Genomic DNA, 22,235 nt, shown 5'->3' on the forward strand with positions numbered 1-22,235 from the left:
TGCCCATGATTATCTTCACCTTTTCCACCAATTTCTTCCCAGGTCCCATTAAATTTGCAGCTTCGGTGATGTCCCTGTGATGGGCCAACCCATCCTGGACCTTGCCTATCTGCACAGAGGTCAAAAATGGTGACAGAGACAAGGCAGTGCCTTTGCCACTTGTGACCAACCGCACTGTAAACCGTGGTCATTTGCAATCATCCAATGTTGTGATTGGTGTGTACAGCCCATGTGCAAGTGATGCTGCACTGGAGTACAGGCAAAAGAAGAAGGCACTGTGAGTCCAGGCCTCAGTAAACCCCCTTAAGTATAGGCTGGGGTGTTGGGTTGCATGTTTGTTTGTTTCCCACCAACCAGAGGCACGGAAAATTGCTTTCTCCTTCCTTGCCAGGACAGTTTAGCTACCCCACATACCGAAAGTGGTGTGAATGAAGCAACTTAGAACATACACTTTTTGCTGCCTTTCATCTCTCCAAGCCATGGATTGTGTGACTGAGATGATCACCCCAATGCCCTTGGAAGGAAATAAAGGTGGGAGATGATCTTTCTCTATAATCCTGCTTAAAGGTAAAGGTAAAGGGACCCCTGACCATTAGGTCCAGTCGTGTCTGACTCTGGGGTTGCGGTGCTCATCTCGCATTACTGGCCGAGGGAGCCGGCGTACAGCTTCCGGATCATGTGGCCAGCATGACCAAGCCACTTCTGGTGAACCAGAGCAGCGCACGGAAACGCCGTTTACCTTCCCGTTGGAGCGGTCCCTATTTATCTACTTGCACTTTGACGTGCTTTCGAACTGCTAGGTTGGCAGGAGCAGGGACCAAGCAACGGGAGCTCACCCTGTCGCGGGGATTTGAACCGCCAACCTTCTGATCAGCAAGCCCTAGGCTCTGTGGTTTAACCCACAGCACCACCCGCGTCCCCAGTTCAGCTACCCCACATACCTAAAGTGAATGAAGCAACTTAGAACATGCACATTTGCTGCCTTTCATCTCTCCAAGCCATGGATTGCATGACTGAGATGGTCACCCCGATGCCCTTGGGAGGATATAAAGGTGGGAGATGGTCTTTCTCTGTAATCCTGCTTGCTGGGGTCCAAAAGGCTGTGGGCAGGCCTTTCATGCCACTGCCAGCCTCTTGGCAGCTCCGCCTCCAGACCAACCTAGCTGGGAGTGTAGGTCGGCCTTTCAGGTCTTCAGACTTAACTTCCCTTCCTGGCACACTTTCCCTCGGTTGATACTGTGCCCACAAAATGCCACATCAGAATGCTGGGAGATACTCTAGAGTAAGTCCGAGGCGGCACAAGGAAATCATGCTGAGAAATGGAGATCTAGAAAGCCTTCGTGGATGTCCAAAGCCATTTGGCGGCCTGGATTGGTGTGCAGCACTGTTTGTATCCAGATCTTTGGATCCCAGCAAAAAAAAAGCTTGGTTTCGTGGCTTGTAAATAAGGCAGAACTGAACGGCAGGCACCTAAACATGATCCTGAAATGCAAAGTCCATAAACAAATGGCTGAAAAACACAAAACTCTGAAAAAAAACACTGTTTTTCCTCCCTCTCTATCCATTATATGCACTATGGCCTGGTTTGCACATTGCGCTAAAACAAAGCATAGCTTAGCATGAGCACATGAGAGCAGGCTCCAGGAGAGGAGACTGTGGCTGCTTTGATCCTTTCTGTTTGCTGTACTGTTGCTATGCGGGGCCTGAACACAGGCTTTGTAACTGAAGGGTTAATTCTGTTGCCACTGTTAAAGCCACCTAGCCTAGAGGCGGGGTAGAAGTGTTGGTTAGCAACCAGGCAGCATGACATGATGGTTCCAAAGGCAGCATGTGCCCTGATTGGCTGTGTAACTCTGAAGGAGTTTTCCCTCTGTATGTTTGGCTGAATGTCTCCTGACTATGTATAAACTTTTCTGTTTGTTCCCCCTCAAATTATACAGTGAGGTTGCTTCCAGTGCCCTCGGTAAAGTTTTCTGAGGATTCTTCCTCTCTGTGTGCTCTGCCTGCATTATTTAAGTGACTTTGCTAACAGGCTTGTGGATCTGCTCTCTCCAGGTTAACCACAAGCTAAAACCAAACTATGGCCTGCGGGGTTGTTGTTTTTATGCCTCATGATTTGTACGGGAGAGCTAAGCCATGAGCCTGGCTCCAGATGACACACTAAGCCAGGGATGGGGAACCTGTGGCCCTCCAGATGTTGTTGGACTTCAACTCCCATCATCCCCAGCCAGCATGGCCCAGAGGCAGGGATGATGGGAGTTGTAATCCAGCAACCTCTGGAGCCTCACAGGACACAGCGCTAAGCTAACTCAAGGCTAAGTAGCAGAATGACTGGGGAGGAGCAACACAAGTGAAACACCCTCTCTGGGAGGCTGCATCTTCATGTGGCCATGCTCAGCGTGATGTGCCAACCAAGCCTACGTACATGACAAAGGTGAACCATACTCTAGCATCTGCTTATAGAGATAAATTAGCAATACAATTGATATGGAGGTCAAATGTTCCACAGTAAAAAATATATGCTGTAGACGTGTAAACTTTGGTGCCTCGGCTTGGTTGCCCCCTCCCGCCCCTCAAAAGCAACATTTAATTTCTTTCCTTCATTTATTTTCAATTAATCACACTTTCCACCCTCAAAAGCAGCCGATGTGCAGCGTTAGGGGGTCTGGGTGGCAGAGAATGGCCAACCCATTCAGCTACTTGCTTCTTCTTTTTTTACATTGGTGTGATTTTGGTGCTTCCCTTCAAAGTTTTTTGGGGTGACCAGATGCTGGGAGGAGGAAGAGGAGGAAGAAGAGGAGGAACTGAGTGAAGGATGGATGTCACTGGAAAGTGAGCCAGCACTTTTCCCCCTACCTCCTTTTCTGCGGTTGACTTGTTGAACGTTCTGTGTTAGAAGGGTTTGCATGCACCACCGTACTCCAAACAAAGCAAGGAGACACATTCTCCACTTTAGGTATCTCCCACCCCCCCCTTTTTTATTTCTAAGTTTCATCTTTCCACAGTGGAAGGCCTCGGAGGTTGCCGCCTGTCCGCTTGCTTCTCATTTTTCTTGGAGGGTCTATATGGAGAAAGGACGCCAGCTGAACTGCTGTTCTGTGTCACAGCTGGACCAATATCTAACAAGGCTGAAGATGTGTGGGTCGCAAGGTGCCCACTTATGGTTGGCAGTTGTAACGGCATTGCAACCGGCCCGGAAGTCTTGTTCCTCGCTTGGCTTTGAACTCTCCGCTGAGGTGGACTGGCAACCCTGGCCCTTCCATAGGCATTGGGGATCAGGGAATGCCTGTCCTCTTCTGCCAAGGACATCCTGCCCAAAGAACCGCGCCTCTCAGAGCGAGGAGGGACTGAAGACGTCGGAGAAGCCAAGGTCTTGGGGAGGTTGCCAGGGTTGGTCATCACGCCATCTTGGGTCTCGGCAGCTTCGCTAAGGTAAGGTGGCGGGAGGGTGCTGCTACGTTTGCCGCAAGACTCACAGCAGAGCTTCTTGTAGCCCGGGATGGAGCAGTACCGGGAGAGCACTTCCATTTGGCAGAAGATAGATTTGTCGCCCAGGCACGGTTCGTCTGAAAGACAGAACCCAACAAGAGTCAAGAACATAAGGACACCAGAAGAGCCTGCTAGAGTCCATTCATTCATTCATTCATTCATTCATTCATTCATTCATTCTCTCTCTCTCTTATTGTTTTTCACAAAATGCATATTTTAATTTGGGTTTAGGTACACTTCAGCAGAAAACTGTGTTGCAAAATTCGGAGAAGTCTAAAAAACTGAAACATACCTGCATTCTGATTTATTAGCCTAGGAATTGCAAATCGGGTTCGTTTGCTTTAAAATTCAGAATCCTTGAGTACCCTTAACACCAAGCTCCTTGGAAGAATTGTGTGCATGTGTATCTAATTTCCTTATGTCAATAACAATTTCTTCAACATCCACATTTGCATATATACCATAAGCTCATCTTAGGGTTCGATTCCAAGGTTCTACGTATACACAAAAAGGTATATACCCAAACCCTTGGAACTGTCCCGGTGCAAACATCCTGGGGATTCTGTGATCTCACAGGAACACCCCACAACTGGGTTTTCCCAGCTGAAAAAGAGCTTTTAGCTTGCTCAACTCTCATCTCAGGAAGGGAGAGGAACACACTGTCAAACATACACACATATACATGCATCATTCATTCATTCATTCATTCATATTTTCTCTCTTCCTCTCTCTTGCACACAAATACCCAATTCAGATTTAATCTGAAGAAGGGAGAGCAACATCTTCTCAAACTCAATTTTTAAAAAAGGAACATGGAGCTGTGTGGCTACTTCAGCGCTTTCTATACTTCTCAGTGCACCCTGCTTCCCTCTGATATTTCTCTGCTTTCCTGCATGCAGCTTACCATGGAATCAAAGAATTGTAGAGTTGGAAGCGACCTTGAGGATATCTAGTCCAGTGTTTCCCAAACCTGGATCTCCAGCTGCTTTTGGACTACAGTTCCCATCATCCCTGACCACTGGTCTTGCTAGCTAGGGATGATGGGAGTTGTAGTCCAAAAGCAGCTGGAGACCAAAGTCTGGGAAACACCGATCTAGTCCAAACCCCTGCGATGCAGGAATATGCAGCTGTCTCATACAAGGATCAAACTTGTGACCTGGGCATCATCAGCACCATGCTTTAACCAACTGAACTATCCATCTGTTCCCTTGATGCCCCTATACTCTGTGTCTAGGCTGCTGAACCTCAGCTTTAAAACTACACCCTGCTCAAGGCTGATTCCTCCCTTTCCACTGCAGCTGACCACAGGGCAGAGGAAGAGAACATCCATAGGCACATCAACAAAGGGACTGCCAAAATGTGGGGCAATGTCAGGGATTTACTCCTTCCCTTGGATGTTGCTCATGAGTAACGACAAGCCTTTAGGTAAGCTAAAACTATTTATTGTCCATAAAGGAATTACAGAGTCTCTGCAGCCATGACTTCTCAGTCAGTTTCAGTTTCTCGGAGTGGCGCCCGCCAACACAACCAACGGCTCAGCACCCTAAAATGACGTCTGCGTCTCCTCCTACCCCCCCAGCTCATCTTCCTGTCTGTGACTGACGGTGCTGGGTCTCTGCTCTGTCATCCCCAGGCCTGGCATCTCCCTCTCTTCCGGAGACATTTCCTGACGGGGGCTGGAGGAGGAAGATGAATCTGTGGAGATTATGGGTGGCTGTTCTCTATAGCCCAGTGACCCCCCCCCCTTCCCTGGAGGAATCGCTGTCTTTCCTCCCAGCTCTAGCTTGCTCCTCTCTCTCTCCCTGCTCCTCCCGAGTAGTCCCTCTTTCCCTGACAGGCAAGAAGTGCACAAAATTGCTTGTGTTCCGTTTTGAGGGAACAGAATCCAGATGTATTAGAAAACTGGGTCTCGGCAGCAGGTGATAGATGAGAATTAAGAGAGGAGTTTCAGTGGTGCCGTCAGGGCAGGACTTTGGGACAGAAGTCCAGAGACCCATTCAGCAGAATGAGCAGGAGAACAGCTGAATGCAGCCAGATTTGGGTACCACATTTGAAGTAAGTGAAATTAAGGCTGTGCACAGTTGGGCGAGAAGACCAATAAATCTGGAGTCTAAAATTACCTAAAGGAGCTTATTCCTCTCTGGGCAGCCTGCTGGTAGCTCTTTCAGAAAGCTGATTTTACCCCTTACTTAACAACAGGCAATTTTTTTGTTTGTTTGTTTAATCAAGTGCTAAGCATCCCCAGTTCTTGAAGCATCTACAGAAGGTGAGATTAGAGGTGCTTAAAAAAAATCCCACCTGAATACACGCTTATTTGCTTGGAAAAAACATTTACAATTATGTCTGCTGCTGTTGTGCTCAGAGACCCATTTCATATTTGAGGATTATCCCTGGGCAGTCACCCGTTCTGCAGACACTTTCATGTTTACCTCAAATGCACAGGTCTATCTTGCTTCAAGAACTGTCCCCTCTCTTGCTAGAACCTTATATTCCCCAATCCGGGAGTAAATTCTACTGAACTCAGTATGGCTTATTAAGTATAAGTGATTTAATTCACACAGAAATGAAAAAAAAGTGTATTGATGAAGGTTTAAAATGGAAAATAGCTAAATTGTAGCCCGGAAATTTGGAAATTAGCAAATACCCTTAACTGTCTTTCATTTATTTCATGAGGATGTTCAAATCAGGGATGGTTGAATATGTCAATTTTTTCCCCCTTCGGTTCTCATTTTTCCACACTTAAATTAAGCTCTCCACATTTCTGCACAGGTTTGCAATTTTAAAAACGTCATTGGGGAAATCCGCCAGTATTTCAGTGCAAATGTCTTCTTTGTTTGTATGCAATTTTGCCCAATACACACATTTTTGCAAGGCAAGTTTACCTGATATAATGCATTTTCATATGCTACTTTACCAAATTTTATGTACCTGCATTTTTAGGTGCATTACTTAGCTAGATAACTGCATTGCAAAATTTGTAGAAATCTGAAGTTTGAAGGATTGTTGTGCTTTGGTTTGCATACTTTTTCAGAAAGTGTTAGGTAGGTTCACACTTAAATGAGTACAGAATAAAAATCCCCCCCCCCATCCTTAGTGTATGTAATGGGCTGGTTGGATACAGAAATGGTGAAGGGCACCAGTTGGGGAACCCCCAAGGGAAGAAGGCTCAGAGCCCAGGAATTGGTGGTGGGATGACAATGAGTGGTCATATGGAGAAGAGGGAGCAGACTGGGAAATGGAGGTGTCAGGAGCTGAAGAGGTAACAGGGTTTGTTTAGTGAGTAGGGAGAGTCTGTGGCAGAGAGCAGTTCAGAATCAGAGGCAGGAGAGGAGGGGAACCAAGAAGCAGAGATAAGTCAGGCTGCTGAAGAAGTCAGGGAGTCTCCATCTCCTGCTGCCACCAGCTGTCTTTCCCCCTGGTCTCTCAGAACCAGAAGAGGTATGAAGAGGGCACAGCAAAAACAGACAGGGTGAAGAAGTCTCAGGTTGCTGGGGAAGAGGAGGAAGGAGGAGGAGACTTAGGGAGCGGTGGGAAGGGGGGGACCTTCAGTCCTCGCAACTGCCTCATTGGGGCAAGACATACTGGGAAGAGTAGCTGTGCTCACTATGCCTGTCTGAGCTGTTTTGTTTCTTTGAATAAAGAGTTAACTTCAGTGGTGTAGCAAGGGAGGGGCAATGGGGTGGAGTGCCCCATGTTCGGGGGGGGGGGGTTGACACTCGACAGCCCCTCCTGCCACTCCCCGCCACCCGGCACCCCGCCCGTGCTGCTCCACAGATGGATGGGGCAGCCCCACGAGCCTCCGCTCGTCCGGCGGCTCCCCTGGTCACCACAGGAGCAGCAGCGCCGGGCCGGATGCACTGTGCATACCCGGAAATTCCGGGTATGCGCAGTGCATCCGAGTTGGCGCCACTGCTCCCGTGGCGACCGAACGAGCCACCGAGCGAGCAGCAGCCCATGGGGCCGCCCCGTCCATAAAGCAGCACGTACAGGGCAGCCCCACGACCCACTGCCCGTTCGGCAGGTCGCCTGCTCGCCGCGGGAGCAGCAACGCTGGGCCAGATGGACTGCACATGCGCAGCTTGTCCAACGTGTGTTGTGACGTTGTGACACACGCGTTACGATGCCCCACCCCCAGGGGGGGGCCTCCGCATGCCGCCCTGAGCGGACAAGAGGCCTCCTCCGCACCTGGTTAACTTCACTGACACCTTGAGAGTTATTCCTGACCTGCTCCCTACTCCTGCCTTGGCAGTGCATCATTTTGGCATTTTCTGGAAAGCATGTGGATGTCTTCCCATAAATATAGTCTTTAAAAACTTTGCTCCTGGGGCTTTAAAGACACGATGGGTTTGTCTTAACACTGCCATTCTTTGCTGTTTTACTCCGTTGTTTTATCACAGCTATTTGCTTTCATTGTTTTATTGATTTTACATGAAGCCTCCTTACATTGAAGGGTGGAATGTGAATATATAAAAGCAAGCCAATGGTAAATAAGGTAAGAAATGGCTGAAAATCATAACGGTTATCATAACTAATATTAACTAGCATTTATTTAATGGTTGAGTAAAGCGGGTTCTCCATATAGAGAGCACGGGTTGCGGTGGGGGCCTTGCAAACTACCCCTTTGTTCCCCCCTTGTTTGCACCCCTGGTGGGAGCCTTCCTCACCACCCCCTGGCTACGGCCCTGACGAATGGCGCATGACTGTGCATGGGCGCACAGGTGAACTTAAAGTTCCACCTGGAAGTGAACTTAAAATGTCCCTAAACGGGCAGAATGGAGGCAGGGTGGGAATAACCTCTGTGCAAAATGAAGATTGCCTGTATATTCAGTATAGACAAAAGTATCCAATAAATAAATCAGTAATTTACAGGTCTGCATACCTGGGAGCAAGCCTCATGGAACTCAGTTGGATGCACTTTTGAGTATTTGATGGCATCTGCGAGAATTGGGCCCTTTCCTAAGCCTACCTGCTTATAAGACATTGTAGTAGAACTTATGCCTGTTGTCTTTGTCCATGGAGTTTTCTTGGCAGGGATACTGGAGTGGGTTGCCAGTTCCTCCTCCAGGTGGATCACGTTTGGTCCAAACTCTCCACTATGACCTGTCCATCTTGACCTGTCCATAGCTTCCCTGAGTAATTCAAGCCCCTTCGCCACAACAAGGCAGTGATCCATGAAGGATCACTCTGGTCCGTGGGGTCACGAAGAGTCGGACACGACTGAATGACTGAACAACAACAAAGTAGAACTTACTTCCAAAATTGTGTGTGCGTCAGAGGCACTGAAACTTGAATTGCAGAACATTTGGCATACGAAAAAGCATTACAGAATTATAAACACAAAGATGTGCAAAATGGATAGGAACTGTCTTTATCTAGTTCGTAGTCTGCCTTTTCATAGGAAACAACAAATATTCGCTCTTGGTCCTGCGTTTCTATTTATACTGGAGTTTTACAGAACAGCTGTACGCACTGCAACCTTTTTCGACAAGTGGAATTTATCTTTATACTGTGATCTCAGCCGCCCACACCTGACTAACATATGGATGCAAACTCTCGCCCTTCCCAAAATGGTGCCAAGGTTGCATTTGCTAAAAAAAGTTACTGAAAAGTTTTCAATGCATAAATTAGCTTATCTTTTTTCACATGGCATGCAAGAGTTTCCAAGTGTGGACACCGGTTCTAACTGTGACTTAGACACTATGCCTAAGCAACATACCTGATGGTGTTTCATGCACGAGGCAAAACACCTGGATGGTCCCATCCTCACACTCAATTTGTCCCTGGTCAAAATCCTGGGGCAAATGAGGTTTTGGAAGGTCTGCAATATGATCTCTGCAGGGTTACAGCAAAGACTAGGGGTGTTCACCCATTAGTATTTATCTGCTTCTACAGCTTCAAGAAGTTGCCTGATCTGTTTCAGAGGCACTCTGTGTTTTTTCCAAGTTGTCTCCTTATTTGGGATGGACTTAGATCTATTAAAAACGAAGCCCGTTTTCACCTTCCCATTCAACAATATCGGAAATCTAAAAACAGATGGAACTCTTTTCCCTTTTCACAGAAGCGGATAAAACTTGCAAGCATAAGAGTCTGTCCCGAGTGGATTAATCCTGCCAAATTGTAGGCAGATTTATCCAGGGGTGTTCATGCAGAGCACCTTTACTTTTTTTCATTTTTAAAAAAAAAAATTAAAGAAGAAGACGAGTTTGGATTTGATATCCCACTTTATCACTACCCGAAGGAGTCTCAAAGCGGCTAACATTCTCCTTTCCCTTCCTCCCCTACAACAAACTCTGTGAGGTGAGTGGGGCTGAGAGACTTCAGAGAAGTGTGACTAGCCCAAGGTCACCCAGCAGCTGCATGTGGAGGAGCGGAGACATGAACCCGGTTCACCAGATTACGAGTCCACCGCTCTTAAACACTACACCATGCAGAAAAAAATTATTTTATTTTCTGATGGAATTGGATGTACTTTGTGGGAATACTCACCTCTTCCAAGGAGACCGAGCCTGCTAAATTTCAGAAGAATAGCTGCAGTGGGTTTCTCAACAGGGTAAACTTTAATCTTGGAGGGAGGGAAAATCGTAATTCTAGTAGGTGGGGTGGGAAATGGAGCATGGGACCCCAAGAAAGATGGGAGTGGTGAAAGTGTTACCATCCAGCAAGGATCATGTTTCCTAAGGGTCATTGGGAGGGGGCTTCTGCTTGTATTTTGGGGGACACAACTTCTTTCCCCTGGGAGAGATCTATCCATTAGCTTACGGTGGAGAAGGGGTGTAGGAGGAAGAAAAAGTGTGGCTCACGTGAAACCATGTGAAACCATGGAATTAACCACTCAAATCTAATGATAACAACGATTTGTGCTACACACAAGAACAGATTGCTATGCTCCACAAACACAAAACAACTAGAGGAATTTCAGCAGAAGCGCAACAAATCCGAGGCTGAAAACTTCTAAGATTATATCTAAACTACAGCAGCTACTACCACTGAAACACAAAATCTTTGCACTGGCTTTCCAATATGCGGAGGGGCGCCAGAGATGTGCTGTTCTTGTTTTGCCAAATGTCACCCTTACGTTATGGTTTCTGAACACTTTCTCACTTTGGCCTGATCTGCAACTTGCAACAGAATGAGGTGGTTGTAGAAAAATCCTAAAGCGATAGGGGAGGGAGGCTGTATCACTTCTGACTGTGAATGAGAAATGTCATTTAAAAAAAAAAAAAAAAACTGTTCCTAGGTTTAAAAAATCCTATCACCTCAGGGTTCTGCTTCTCTGCTGTATGTGTAGACTGACCAGATTTTAGTTGTCCAGTGCAGCAAATGCAGTTCTAAACTACAGTGGTACCTTGGTACACGAACAGCTTGGCTCCCAAACAAATCAGCTCCCGAACGCCGCAAAACCGGAAGTGTTCCGGTTGCGAACGTTTTTCGGAAGTCGAATGTCCAACGTGGCTTCCGTGGCTTCTGATTGAGTGCAGGAAGTTCCTACAGCCAATCAGAAGCTGTGCCTTGGTTTTCCAACGGTTTTGGGAGTCGAACGGACTCCCAGAATAGATTAAGTTCCAAAAACAAGTCTCACTGTATTCACAAAGGTCCACAAAGTCACCCCATGTTTTCACACGTTCAATAAACTATTGCATGCATTTAACGGTGGGGCTGATCGATCCAAGTATAGCAGTGCAAAGTTTTGTTTCATTTTCTAAAAAAAAAAAAGTCTACTTTTGAGCACATCAGTACCAACTCTGAGTTGCGTACTCACAGGTTCCCGGGGTTGGGGTTTTTGTGTGTGTGTTTTTTGCCTTTTAGATGGGCTACACATAATCTAGACATCCATTTCTTATTCACCAGGTTCCCATGGTAGAAAACCTTCTTCTTACATTTGGTCATGAGCCTCATTGTAGCTGAGGAAGGAAGAGGCAAGAGTGGTCTTGCAAAACTGTCCATGACACCTTGGGATGCACCTGGAAATAATCCTGGGGTGTTGTACTGCCTGCCCGTTCTTTACTCTGAGCCAAAAATGAATATGGCTCCCTTATAATATTATATTAGAAGCTCTGTTCTTTCCGACAGGGCTTGACAGATAAGGCGAAATGCCATTTTATACCAAGGAAAACCTCTAACAGATATATCTTTGTTGCCCTCTAGTGTCTCTAGTGAATACAACAGGCCTCAGACTTCGTAAACTTTTGTGTGAAAGCTGCTGTAGTTTTGTTGTTCAGTCATTTAGTTATGTCTGACTCTTCGTGACCCCATAGCATGGTACACAGAAATGGGAAGATCTGTTCTGCATCAAACTGGAGCAACTCTCAGAGCATTCCTCTTGCTTTGCACCAAATTCCAGATGTTGCCAGAATTCCAGAAACTGGAACGATCCAGTCCTGACACAGTTAGAGGACAACATTTTGCTTACCGTTGCAGGGGGCGAGCTTGCAAACCCTCATGGATTCTGGCTTCTCTCCATTGCACTGGTCGCCGGCACGGCATAAGACTTGCCTGGACTCTGTTCCTTCACCACAGGTCACAGAACACTATGGACAAAAAGCAACAAGGCACTATGGATAAGAGAAACCATGGAGACTTCTGCACACATATCCTTAACCAAATGAGGAAGGTGGCTGCATTGCTGCTGCTGGAGCTGGAAGGATAAAACTCTCTTTGAAAAGGTCAAGATCTGAACAGATTTGGGACTGTCCCCTTTCCCCCTCTCCCAATAAATGACACATTGCCAGGTTTAACAGCTACCTCCAGCTGCTCCACAGGTAAAGCCAGATTGTAGCCCTGATGCAATGCTGTCTCTTGCCACCTTGTCCTGGTTAAACCAAAACCATTTGCCAAAATATGGACATGCATGACATTGCAAGCAGACCTTTAAAGGAAGGAGAAACATGCTTCCTGTGTGCTCTGTTAAACTCAGCATTACCCACCAACCATTCATTTGCTAGCAACCTCAACCTTCCCAATTCTCCCTCTACCCTGTCGTTAGCCGGTGTTCAATTGGAAACTACCATTTCTGGCCTGTGCCATGCTGCAAAACAGCCTTGCCCGTTGATGGGCTCTATAACCACATTACCCCTGAGCCAAAATCTGTCCCTCAGTTTCTCAAAAGTTTTCTTCCTCTGCCAAAGAAGCTCCCATTTTACTGCCTCATTCTCAGGACACTTGAGATTTTGTTTAGAATTTTGGTGAGCATGGAGTTTAGAGCTTAGCTTATTGTTGCAAGGCAGCTGAGGTTTTCTTTCAAGGAAACTTTCCCCTCCTCCCCCCATATACTGCAGCCTCCCTGGCTGTCTGTGCTTCCTGATTTGAAAAAAAGCCCCATGGATGGAGGTACCTATGATGCCTCTCCCTGGGCTTTGATTGAAGGCACCTGGGAAGGCTGAGATGATTTGAAGAAAGAAAGAAAGAAAGAAAGAAAGAAAGAAAGAAAGAAAGAAAGAAAGGGAGGGAGGGAGGGAGGGAAGGAAGGAAGGAAGGAAGGAAGGAAGGAAGGAAGGAAGGAACGAAGGACAATTGTGAACATCTCTCAACCATCTTGAAAGTAAGACTAATATGACTAAAGCACCGGACTCCACTGATGAGAATGTCAGTGAATTTTCCTGCCCTTCTCTTAATTTTCAAATGCAATTTCTTTTCCCGTTGGGCAATGGTAAAAGAAACCCACACAGGATAGATGTTTAGCACAGCACTAAAATCCATAGCTGGTAAAAACAGCAGCAGTAAATACTACAGTTCTGCTTTGCTTCCATCCAGATGCAGGTATTCATTCTCACGATTATTAAAATGTGATCTAGGTAGCACTAAGGGAGCATCCTTGAAGTTTAGAGGCTTGCTTATAATTTATTTAAAATATTTTCTCCTGCCTTTCCTTGGCACACAATTTGTGTTGTACGGGGTATATTTCTCTTTCTTTTGAAAAAGAAAGAAAGAGACAAGTAATGATATATAGCCATACAAACAATACCCATCAACGAGGAAATGAAATCAAACAACAGACTTTGAAATTAGCACACATTAATTGGGTGCATGTCCAGATTTTGTCTGAGTCTGGAAATATGACAAAGTGATAGAGGATTCTAGTTTATTATATGTAATATTTTGGCAAGAGGCAGCCCTGTATCAACTGTGCCTTCGGTTGAAGCATGCTCACATTTTCAATGACAATAAGTTTCAAATTTGCTTAACCACCATTGCCCCTGGAAGTTTTAGACGTGCTTGTACAGTGGCTTTTATCCCTGACGGCTAAATGAAACTTTTCTGTTGAGAGGCATATTTTCCTTTATTTCCTTTATCTCAATTTAAAGAGGATTCTCTGCTTGTGGGCATCCCACTGTGGCATCTGGTTGATTACTGTGAGAAACAGGATGTTGGACTTAGTTGGGTCTTTGGTCTGATTCAAGAAGACTCACGAGTGAGTGAGTGAGTGAGTGAGTGAGTGAGTGAGTGATTAGACAAATATATTTCCCTCTATTTCCAGTGTTCAAGCTGTGAGTGGATGGGGTTATTGGTTTGTTTTTGTTTTTTATTAGCCATTTTGGGTTTTTTATCTTGTATTTTTACATTGTGAACCGCCTTGAGATCTATGGATGAAGGGCAGTATACAAAATTAATTAATAATAATTAATAACAATTCCTTATTTTTTGGGGGGGGGAACACCCACAACCCACACAAAAGAGTGCTGTATCACCAGGATTTTTTGGGGTGTGTGTGTGTCATGAGGCTTTAAGTTAGGAGGGGGAAATCCTTCAGCCCCAAAGAACAGCCCAGCGATGACAAAGCAAGATCAATGGACTGAATTTTATGGGAATGGAAAACTGAGGGGGAAGGAAGAAATGCAGTGCAATGCCTGGGACCTTGAACTGATGCACTCCATGCTACAACATTTTGTGGGAGGGCCTGCTTGTTAAAAACCTCTCTCCATTCTGGCAAAATGGAGGATCGGTGTCCTGGGCTTTTTAGCCCAAAGGTGGGGTTTTTTGTGTTTTTTTGTTTTTTTTTGGCTATCTGAGCCCATAATGGTTGATGAAACACAGAAGACCCGCTTTGCTTACTGGACTCCATGGCCAGGTTTTCCACTGAGCAGGGCACGGCGTCCTGTTGCATGGCCGACGGCTCTCGGGGCGATCCCCGCTACAATACTTGAAATGGACGGAGCGATTTGCACCATCGTGGAGAGGCTGGATGCAGCGCACGGTTCGGATCTGATAACCAGAGGTCCCACAGGTTTTGGTGCAGTGCTCCCATTCTTCTGATATCCAGCTGAGATGGGGGCAGAGAGAAGAGCATTAAACAGGAATACACTAACTAGTGCAAAAGACTAACTCTACCCAGAATTGATCTGCTGGCTTTTGCTGTTGTAAGGAAACTAGGAAGTCTAGCTTGCATCACCTGTAAAGATCTTCAGGCACCAACTTTAGACTTGGCTCTTTTAGAAAACCTTCTTGTGAAAATGATTGGTCATAGAATCATAGAGTTGGAAGAGACCACAAGGGCCATCCAGTCCAACCCTCTGCTTAAAGACCTCCAAAGAAGGAGACTCCACCACACTCCTTGGCAGCAAATTCCACTGCTGAACAGCTCTTACTGTCAGGAAGTTCTTCCTAATGTTTAGGTGGAATCTTCTTTCTTGTAGTTTGAATCCATTGCTCCGTGTCCGCTTCTCTGGAGCAGCAGAAAACAACCTTTCATCCTCCTCTATATGACATCCTTTTATATATTTGAACATGGCTATCATATCACCCCTTAACCTTCTCTTCTCCAGGCTAAACATACCCAGCTCCCTAAGCCGTTCCTCATAAGGCATCATTTCCAGGCCTTTGACCATTTTGGTTGCCCTCCTCTGGACACGTTCCAGCTTGTCAGTATCCTTCTTGAACTGTGGTGCCCAGAACTGGACACAGTATTCCAGGTGAGGTCTGACCAGAGCGGAATACAGTGGTACTATTACTTCCCTTGATCTAGATGCTATACTCCTATTGATGCAGCCCAGAATTGCATTGGCTTTTTTAGCTGCTGCATCACACGTCATGATTAGAACATTTTTGTCAGTTGTCCATCAATAGACTGGACCATCTCAGAAGATGGTGCACCTTCCTTCACCGTGTGTGTGTGTGTGTGTGTGTGTAAGCAGAGGTTGGTTGTCCACCTGTCAAGGATGCTATAGTTGTGATTCTTTTATTGCAGGGAGTTGGACTAGGCAACCCTTGGGTACCTTCCAACTCTACAATTCCATGACCCATATATGTATTAATGTATTCTGCTCTTTTTCAAAATTTGTTAAGTTGTTTCAGTTTTAATTGAGCTTCCAGACACCGAATGGATATGTTTTTGTATGAGTTTGCTGCATTGAAGTCAAATAATGATAGTCATAGTAATCAATGTATATATAACTGGATCCTACTCAGAGTAGACTCCTTTGAATTAATGGACATGGCTCTCTTAGGCCCAGTAATTTCAACAGGTTTACTCTGAGCAGGATTTAACAGACAGGATGACAAGTTCTTTCTGTCACATAGTTACAGGCAAGAAACTTTCAGCTTAAGTATGCAGACACTTGAGGATCTACAGGAGAGGCAGAAGGCTGCAAAGTGTAATCTCAGATTCCAAAACAAAGCCTCCAAGACAGCTGGTTTATAGCTTTGGGGTTAGCACTTGATGTATTTCCCATCGTCCGTTAATATGCTGTCTTGGTAAGTTGTGGGAAGTCAAATAGCAGGACCTATCACTGAATCTGGCTACCTGTTGTTTCACTGAGGAGAGACTCTATGCCCGCTTGGATGAAGCTTTTTTGACCCCACACTGCTGCTGCCCATGCATCACTGAAAAGGACCAGATGCTTACAATGGCTGCGTACATTCCTGAAGGTTGCACATCCTACGAATGGGCTTGGGTTTTTTGCTGGCTTCACAGAAGCTGCGGTGTACCATTTTGCTGTCACTCTTCCTGCGGCACCCATACTTGGTGTCTTGGAAACCTGGGGATGGAAACCAAACAACAATTCAGGAAAGAAAGAAAGAAAAAAACCCACACATACAATGCAAACACAATCAGCTCTCCAGTTTCATTCCAAGTGCAGCATTTGGTGCAGTTTTTAATTGATTACAGAAGATAACTGTGCTTTGGGCTTTGCAACTTAATGTCCCGTATTACAATACTTTGGACTGACTCCAACAAAATCACAAGTGGAACCATTTTCCTTCCTTCCCTCCCCCTTGTGTACCCACCAACTCTTTTTTTTTGGATGGTTGGGAGAAACTCTCAGAGTAGGTTTGGTGTGGGTGGGGGCAAACAGAGGGAGCAGAAGGAAGGGAGATTCCACTGTGCCAGTGGAAATGGTTCTGCTCACTCAGTAGTTCTGTCAAATACAACTGTTCATGTGCACAGCGGCAGAGCAAGCCAATGAGGTGCCTGGGGCAGCATGTGTGCCCTGCACCCAGGGGTGGGGCCAGCCGCCCACCAGGCAGGGCGAGCCGGGGCAGGACTCTCCATGGGACCTCTGAGGAGTCTACCTACCCTCTCCCACTCAGCCACCCTACAGCTGAGGGGGAGGCAACAGGTGGACTGTTTGGTGCAGCGTGGAGCCTGCAGGTGCTCAAGCCACCATGATACTCCCAGGAGAGACGCATGGCTCGGGTGTGCTGCAGGCTCTGTGCCGCCCGGCATTTTGTCACCCCCCTCAGTGGTGACACACAGGGCGAACCGCCCCCACCGCACCCCCTTCCTCCACCCCTGCATGTGCGGGCACTAAAAAGACACACACAGTTCTCCAATATATTATTCTACTCCCTCCCACCAGACAATATTATGACTTGCCTCCTCCACAAGGCTTGGAACACTGGGACCAACTCTTCAAAGCCCACTCAAACGTATCCAGGTCCTCTTGAAGTACATTGTTGCTGTTGACATTGGGGACCGAATCCTCATGGATTATGTATTTGTATGTCAGGCTCGACTGTGTGACGTTGTCCCGAGGAATGATCTGCAAAAAAGGTTGAGCCAATGGGACATAATGTCAGTAGTTGGAAACATGGGCACTTCCTTCCTTTAGGAATTTTCTTTTCTTTTCAGAGCCACAAGAGAGGAAGATACAGTATTTGCTGTACCTTAGCAGGTGATAAAAAAATAAACTAACTCAAAAGTTGACGGTTGCCATGCTATTGTGGCTGATAGTGTTGAGGGCAGCCTTCCCCAACCTGATGCCCTCCTGATGTTAGTGGACTATAGCCTCCATCATCCCTGGTCACGGTTGTGCTGGATGAGGCTGATGGGATATGTTTTATGAGTTTTGAGGAGATGTCTTGTTGGGGCTGGTCAGATCAGACTGAGAGGTAGGAGCAGGTTGAGAAGTCGGAGGCTGACGACTCTGGGGAGGGACCCAGTGGCCTGGAACAAGGTATGTTAGGGTCTTGTGAGATATCTGAGCTGCCTGGTGATGGTGGGGACACAGCCAATGAGCAGCATGATCTTGGAGAGGGACCTAGTGGGCTGTCACTCTTTCGTTCCATGTCAGTCCAGCCCACAACCTTGGCACCAGCACCTGAGCTGCAGAATCCTCCCCACAGCATAGCTGTCAACTTTCCCCCCTTTTTAAGGGAAATTCCCTTATTCCGAATAGGATTCCTCGCAAGGAAAGGGGAAAGCTGACATCTATGCCCCACAGGGGAGGCACCCCATGCCAAGTCTGACTCTGAGCTGGTGCTGTTTCATCACCCATCAGAAATAGACTGGAATGTATAAAGGGCACAGAGACAGATACAAGGTGCATCTTAGGTCCCATTCATGTTCACCCCAACTGTGTATGACTGATGGGTTGCCTCTAGTTTTGAAACTCACAATTTGGGCAGAACTACTCTGTCACAACCACATGGCTATGTCCTTGTTGGTTTTGTGAGTGGGTCTCACAAGTTGATACTGCCTGGCCTGGAACAGGCCCCGTTGGTCACACCAGAAAACTCTACGGAACAGAAAATAGATCATGACCTACCAACACAACAATAGCATCATACAATGGCCCATCCGTCTGAAGGGTTTCTATGTCATCTTCTATGTGGTACTCCCACTCTAAGCCAAGATCAATGAAGGAACGAGAGCCAGATCCCTCTCCTTTGCCATTCAAAATATAGTGACCCGTTGCCTGGTTCTTAACAGCTGGAAGGAATAAAAGCAGAAGTGATGTCTGATTAATCGTTGCAATTGAATTGGGTGGGTGGCCATGTCTTCCTTAAAGTCAATACAAAAGGCACTTGGACCTTCATTTTGCATTGTTTTGATGCCATAAAATTTGGGGTCTTCTTTAGCAATTCCGATGTGTTCTGTTTTACAGAATGCAATCTATTTGATGACACCCTCTGTTTAAAGGGCTGCCTATTCCCAGTCCGTTTAAATAACCTATGGAAGGGAGATCACGGACCTTGAAGATGCCAAGCCACAGTTAGCAGACTAGGGTCACCTGTCAATTCTTCCCCACTATGCATTTTTATTTCAGTTATAGTAAATATAATATATGAAAATTAGCCCATAAACAATTTGTGCAAATCTGTGTTCTCTTTACTCCTCCTCCTCTTGGTGATACAGTTCATCTTTTTATTGGCAATGAATAAGTGACCACCCAAGACCCAGAGCTTCTCAGCTCTGCCTCCCATTGTCTTGTGCTTCTTTTTAGCTTTAATTCACGCCCCCAGTATGTTTCAGGCGCAATATGAAAGTAGATGTAGCCTCTGCATAGATGGTTTCTTTAGAGCTAACTTGGAAGAACAAAGCAGATTTTTTTAAAAAAATAGCAAGGGCAGATTGGGAGAAAATGAATGAAAGCACATGCAACAAGAGGGGGGGGAGGAGGTAGGGCTGGCTTTAGAGTTATTTGACGATAATCAAGAGGTCAAAGAAAAAGTGGTGTGCACTGATCACTGATACTAATACCGCATTGGCTCGAATATAAGCCACACTCCCCCCCCCCAAATTCCAACTGTGGAAAGTTAAAGCGCAGCTTATATTTAGAACCAAGCGCCGGCACCGGATTGGGGAGCGGGGTGCCGAGTGCCGGCGGTCCCCCCCACCCCCCATTCAGGGCGGTAGTGCTGGGAGGCTGGCCGTACCCGCAAATAAGCCTTGTGTTTTATTTGCGGGTGCGGCTTATAGTCGGGCCAATACGGTATTACTATATGGCACCAATGGTGGCTAACCTTTTTAAGAGCACAAGAGAAGCCTGCTGGATCAGGCCAGCGGTCCATCTAGTCTTGCAAGTCCTGTTCTCACAGTGGCCAACCAGATACCTGCAGGAAACCTGCAAGCAAGGCCCAAGAACAAGAGCACTCTTCCCCCCCCCCAGCAGTTTTCAGTAGCCTACTGCCTTCAATCAGGCACACAGAGCACAGCCATCATGGCTAGTACCGTGTTTCTCCTAAAATAAGACACCGTCTTATATATTTTTTTGCTCAACAAAACTAAGTATGGCTTATTTTCAGGGGATGTCTTATTTTAACCATGTCGCATCGGTACGCTGCATAGCCACGCCTCTCCAGGCTGTTTTAATGGGAGGTACCACGTCACTATGGCTTATTTTCGGGGTATGGCTTATTTTTGGGGAACGGCTTATATTTCACAAATGCATAGAAATCCTGCTATGGCTTATTTTATGGCTATGTCTTATTTTAGGGTAGCTATTGACAAGCCATTTGTCTCATACTCTTTGGTAGCCATCACAACCTCTTGTGGGAGATTTCAGAGTTGCCTACGTGCAGAAATGCAGCTGTTATCTCCAAGCAATTAAGCAATTAAGCCCAGATCTGCTCTCTCTCAGACCCTTAGCAACAACCTGTGATTGGTCAATTGAGTGCCTAAAGAACTGAGCTCTGTGTGAGAGCTTTGTGGTGAGTGTGTGGAGAGAGAGAGAGACAGAGAGGAAAAGATTTTACGTTTTGTTTCTTTTGTTTTGTAAAGTCTGTAAATAGTAACTTATGGATGCTAGTTGCTTCAATCAATAAATACTGTATATAGTTATCCAGTGAGTTGCTGAGTTCCTGCGTTGAGCTGTCTAGTCAATTTCACAACAGCCAGAAGCTTCCAGAAAAGTCTGAGTCTAACTCTGTGGTGTCCAGGAATACGTTATACTCCTGACACTAAATCTTAATATTTCCATGGCTCAACATACCTTTCAGGCTGAGGGCCAAATGTCAAGGGTAAAACCAAAGTGTGCCTTACTCTTTTTCACATTTAATCATAAATGTTAGACAGACTTAATAGTTATCCCCCCCACCCTTTCTTTCGTTTACCTTATGAAAAAAAAACACGATTTCACCATTAATTTCCACCCCTTTCCTCATTAAGCCTTTTAAAACTCATTTCACTATTAATTCCTCCTTCCCCCCGTCACTCCACACTAAATTCATTTCATTATTACTCCTTATTCATTTCATCCCACTATTAATATTCACCCCATTACTCCTTAATAACTTAATTTCATTATTAATTTCCACTCCCTGCCCCATGTCTCCCAGTTAAATTTGTTTCATTATTAATTTCAAGTGCATTCCCCACCCCTTAATTCCTTTTTCATTTCACTAATTTAAACCCCATTGCCCAAGTTCCCCATTAATTTGATTAATGTTCCTTATTACATTTACAAGTTCTAATGTTTATTATGATCAACCGTTATGATCATGGATCAGCTGGCAGAGCATGAGACTCCTAATATCAGGGTTGTGGGTTAGAGCCCCACATCGGGCAAAAGATTCCTGCACTGCAAGGGGTTGGACTAGATGAACCTCGGGGTCCCTTCCAACTCTGCAATTCTATGATTCTGTGTTTTTCTAAAGAGCTATTACATTGGCTGCCCTCTTTCTGCTGCCCCTGTCAGCACTCAGATGTGAAAGAATAGCCCAACCTGGTGATAATGGCTGTTCCCCACATTAAATGGGGAGCGGCTTTTGCGTGGTCGCGCACAGTCACCTTGGATCTCAGAGCGGCTCCTGCCAGTTTGGGCTGGCGTCGCCTTCCCCAGGCTGGATACCTGTGGTCTCCGCCTACCTCAGCCAGCGCCCAATCCCACCTGGGGGAAGCATTGCCAGGGGGGTTGGCCAGGTAAGGTGAGGGACCACCCAGCCCACACAATAGAAGGCGTAGCTTATCTGGGAAATGGCAGCCGGGCTCTACAGCTTCTCCCACCCTCCACTCCCTCAATTAACTCTTAATTTTGCAGGTTAACCTCTTCTCCACAGGTACGCAGGCACTACTATGTCAAGGCCGCTGTTGAAGGGCCGGAAAGGAATTTCCCTGCATTGGCAGGTTTCGCCTTTCCCGTAGCAAAACATGACAACTTGGGCGATTTCAGGCCTTGGGCGGAATCCTTTAGTCATCTTCCTAAATGGGGGGGGGAGCGTGGGGCAGTGACTCCACGCCCCCAGTGTGGCGGCGATACCAGGGTTCCCCGTTAAAGGGGTCTAGGGGGGAGGCATTGACCATACGCCCAGAGGTTGTCATTGCCCTCCCCCTCCAGTGACGGCGAACAGGGGGGCAGGCTCTCTGCTTGAACATATGTTCTCCAGAGCCAGCCCAATCCCCACACATTCTGGATAACCCTGAAGTTTCGCAGATCCCTGGCTGGGGGCTGGGAAGGATAAACGCCCAATGCCTGAGCTAAGGTCTCCCTACATCTGAATCTTAATAAAGTTGTGGCCAATTTTAATCGCATAGCACGATTAAACAACTCCTGGGGGCACTTTCCAGCAGTTTGGGGGCACACACGGCAATA

At 46.4% G+C, this 22,235-nt stretch overlaps 1 protein-coding gene across 1 annotated transcript in view; it reads right to left on the reverse strand.

Annotated features, from left to right (window-relative positions):
- Positions 1–2,782: 2,782 nt before the first annotated feature.
- The window catches only part of ADAMTS3 (ADAM metallopeptidase with thrombospondin type 1 motif 3), a 134,220-nt gene continuing 114,767 nt past the window's right edge, over positions 2,783–22,235 (reverse strand). The window contains exons 17-22 of the mRNA XM_033159580.1: positions 18,471–18,634; positions 17,300–17,465; positions 16,328–16,460; positions 14,539–14,746; positions 11,900–12,017; positions 2,783–3,566 (exon numbers count right to left, since the gene is read on the reverse strand). Coding sequence (XP_033015471.1) covers positions 2,992–3,566; positions 11,900–12,017; positions 14,539–14,746; positions 16,328–16,460; positions 17,300–17,465; positions 18,471–18,634 — 1,364 coding nt within the window. The 3' untranslated portion in view covers positions 2,783–2,991. The remainder of the gene's footprint in view (positions 3,567–11,899; positions 12,018–14,538; positions 14,747–16,327; positions 16,461–17,299; positions 17,466–18,470; positions 18,635–22,235) is intronic.

The sequence above is a fragment of the Lacerta agilis genome, chromosome 9 (assembly GCF_009819535.1).
Source record: "Lacerta agilis isolate rLacAgi1 chromosome 9, rLacAgi1.pri, whole genome shotgun sequence".
In the NCBI taxonomy this organism is placed as follows: Eukaryota; Metazoa; Chordata; class Lepidosauria; order Squamata; family Lacertidae; genus Lacerta; species Lacerta agilis.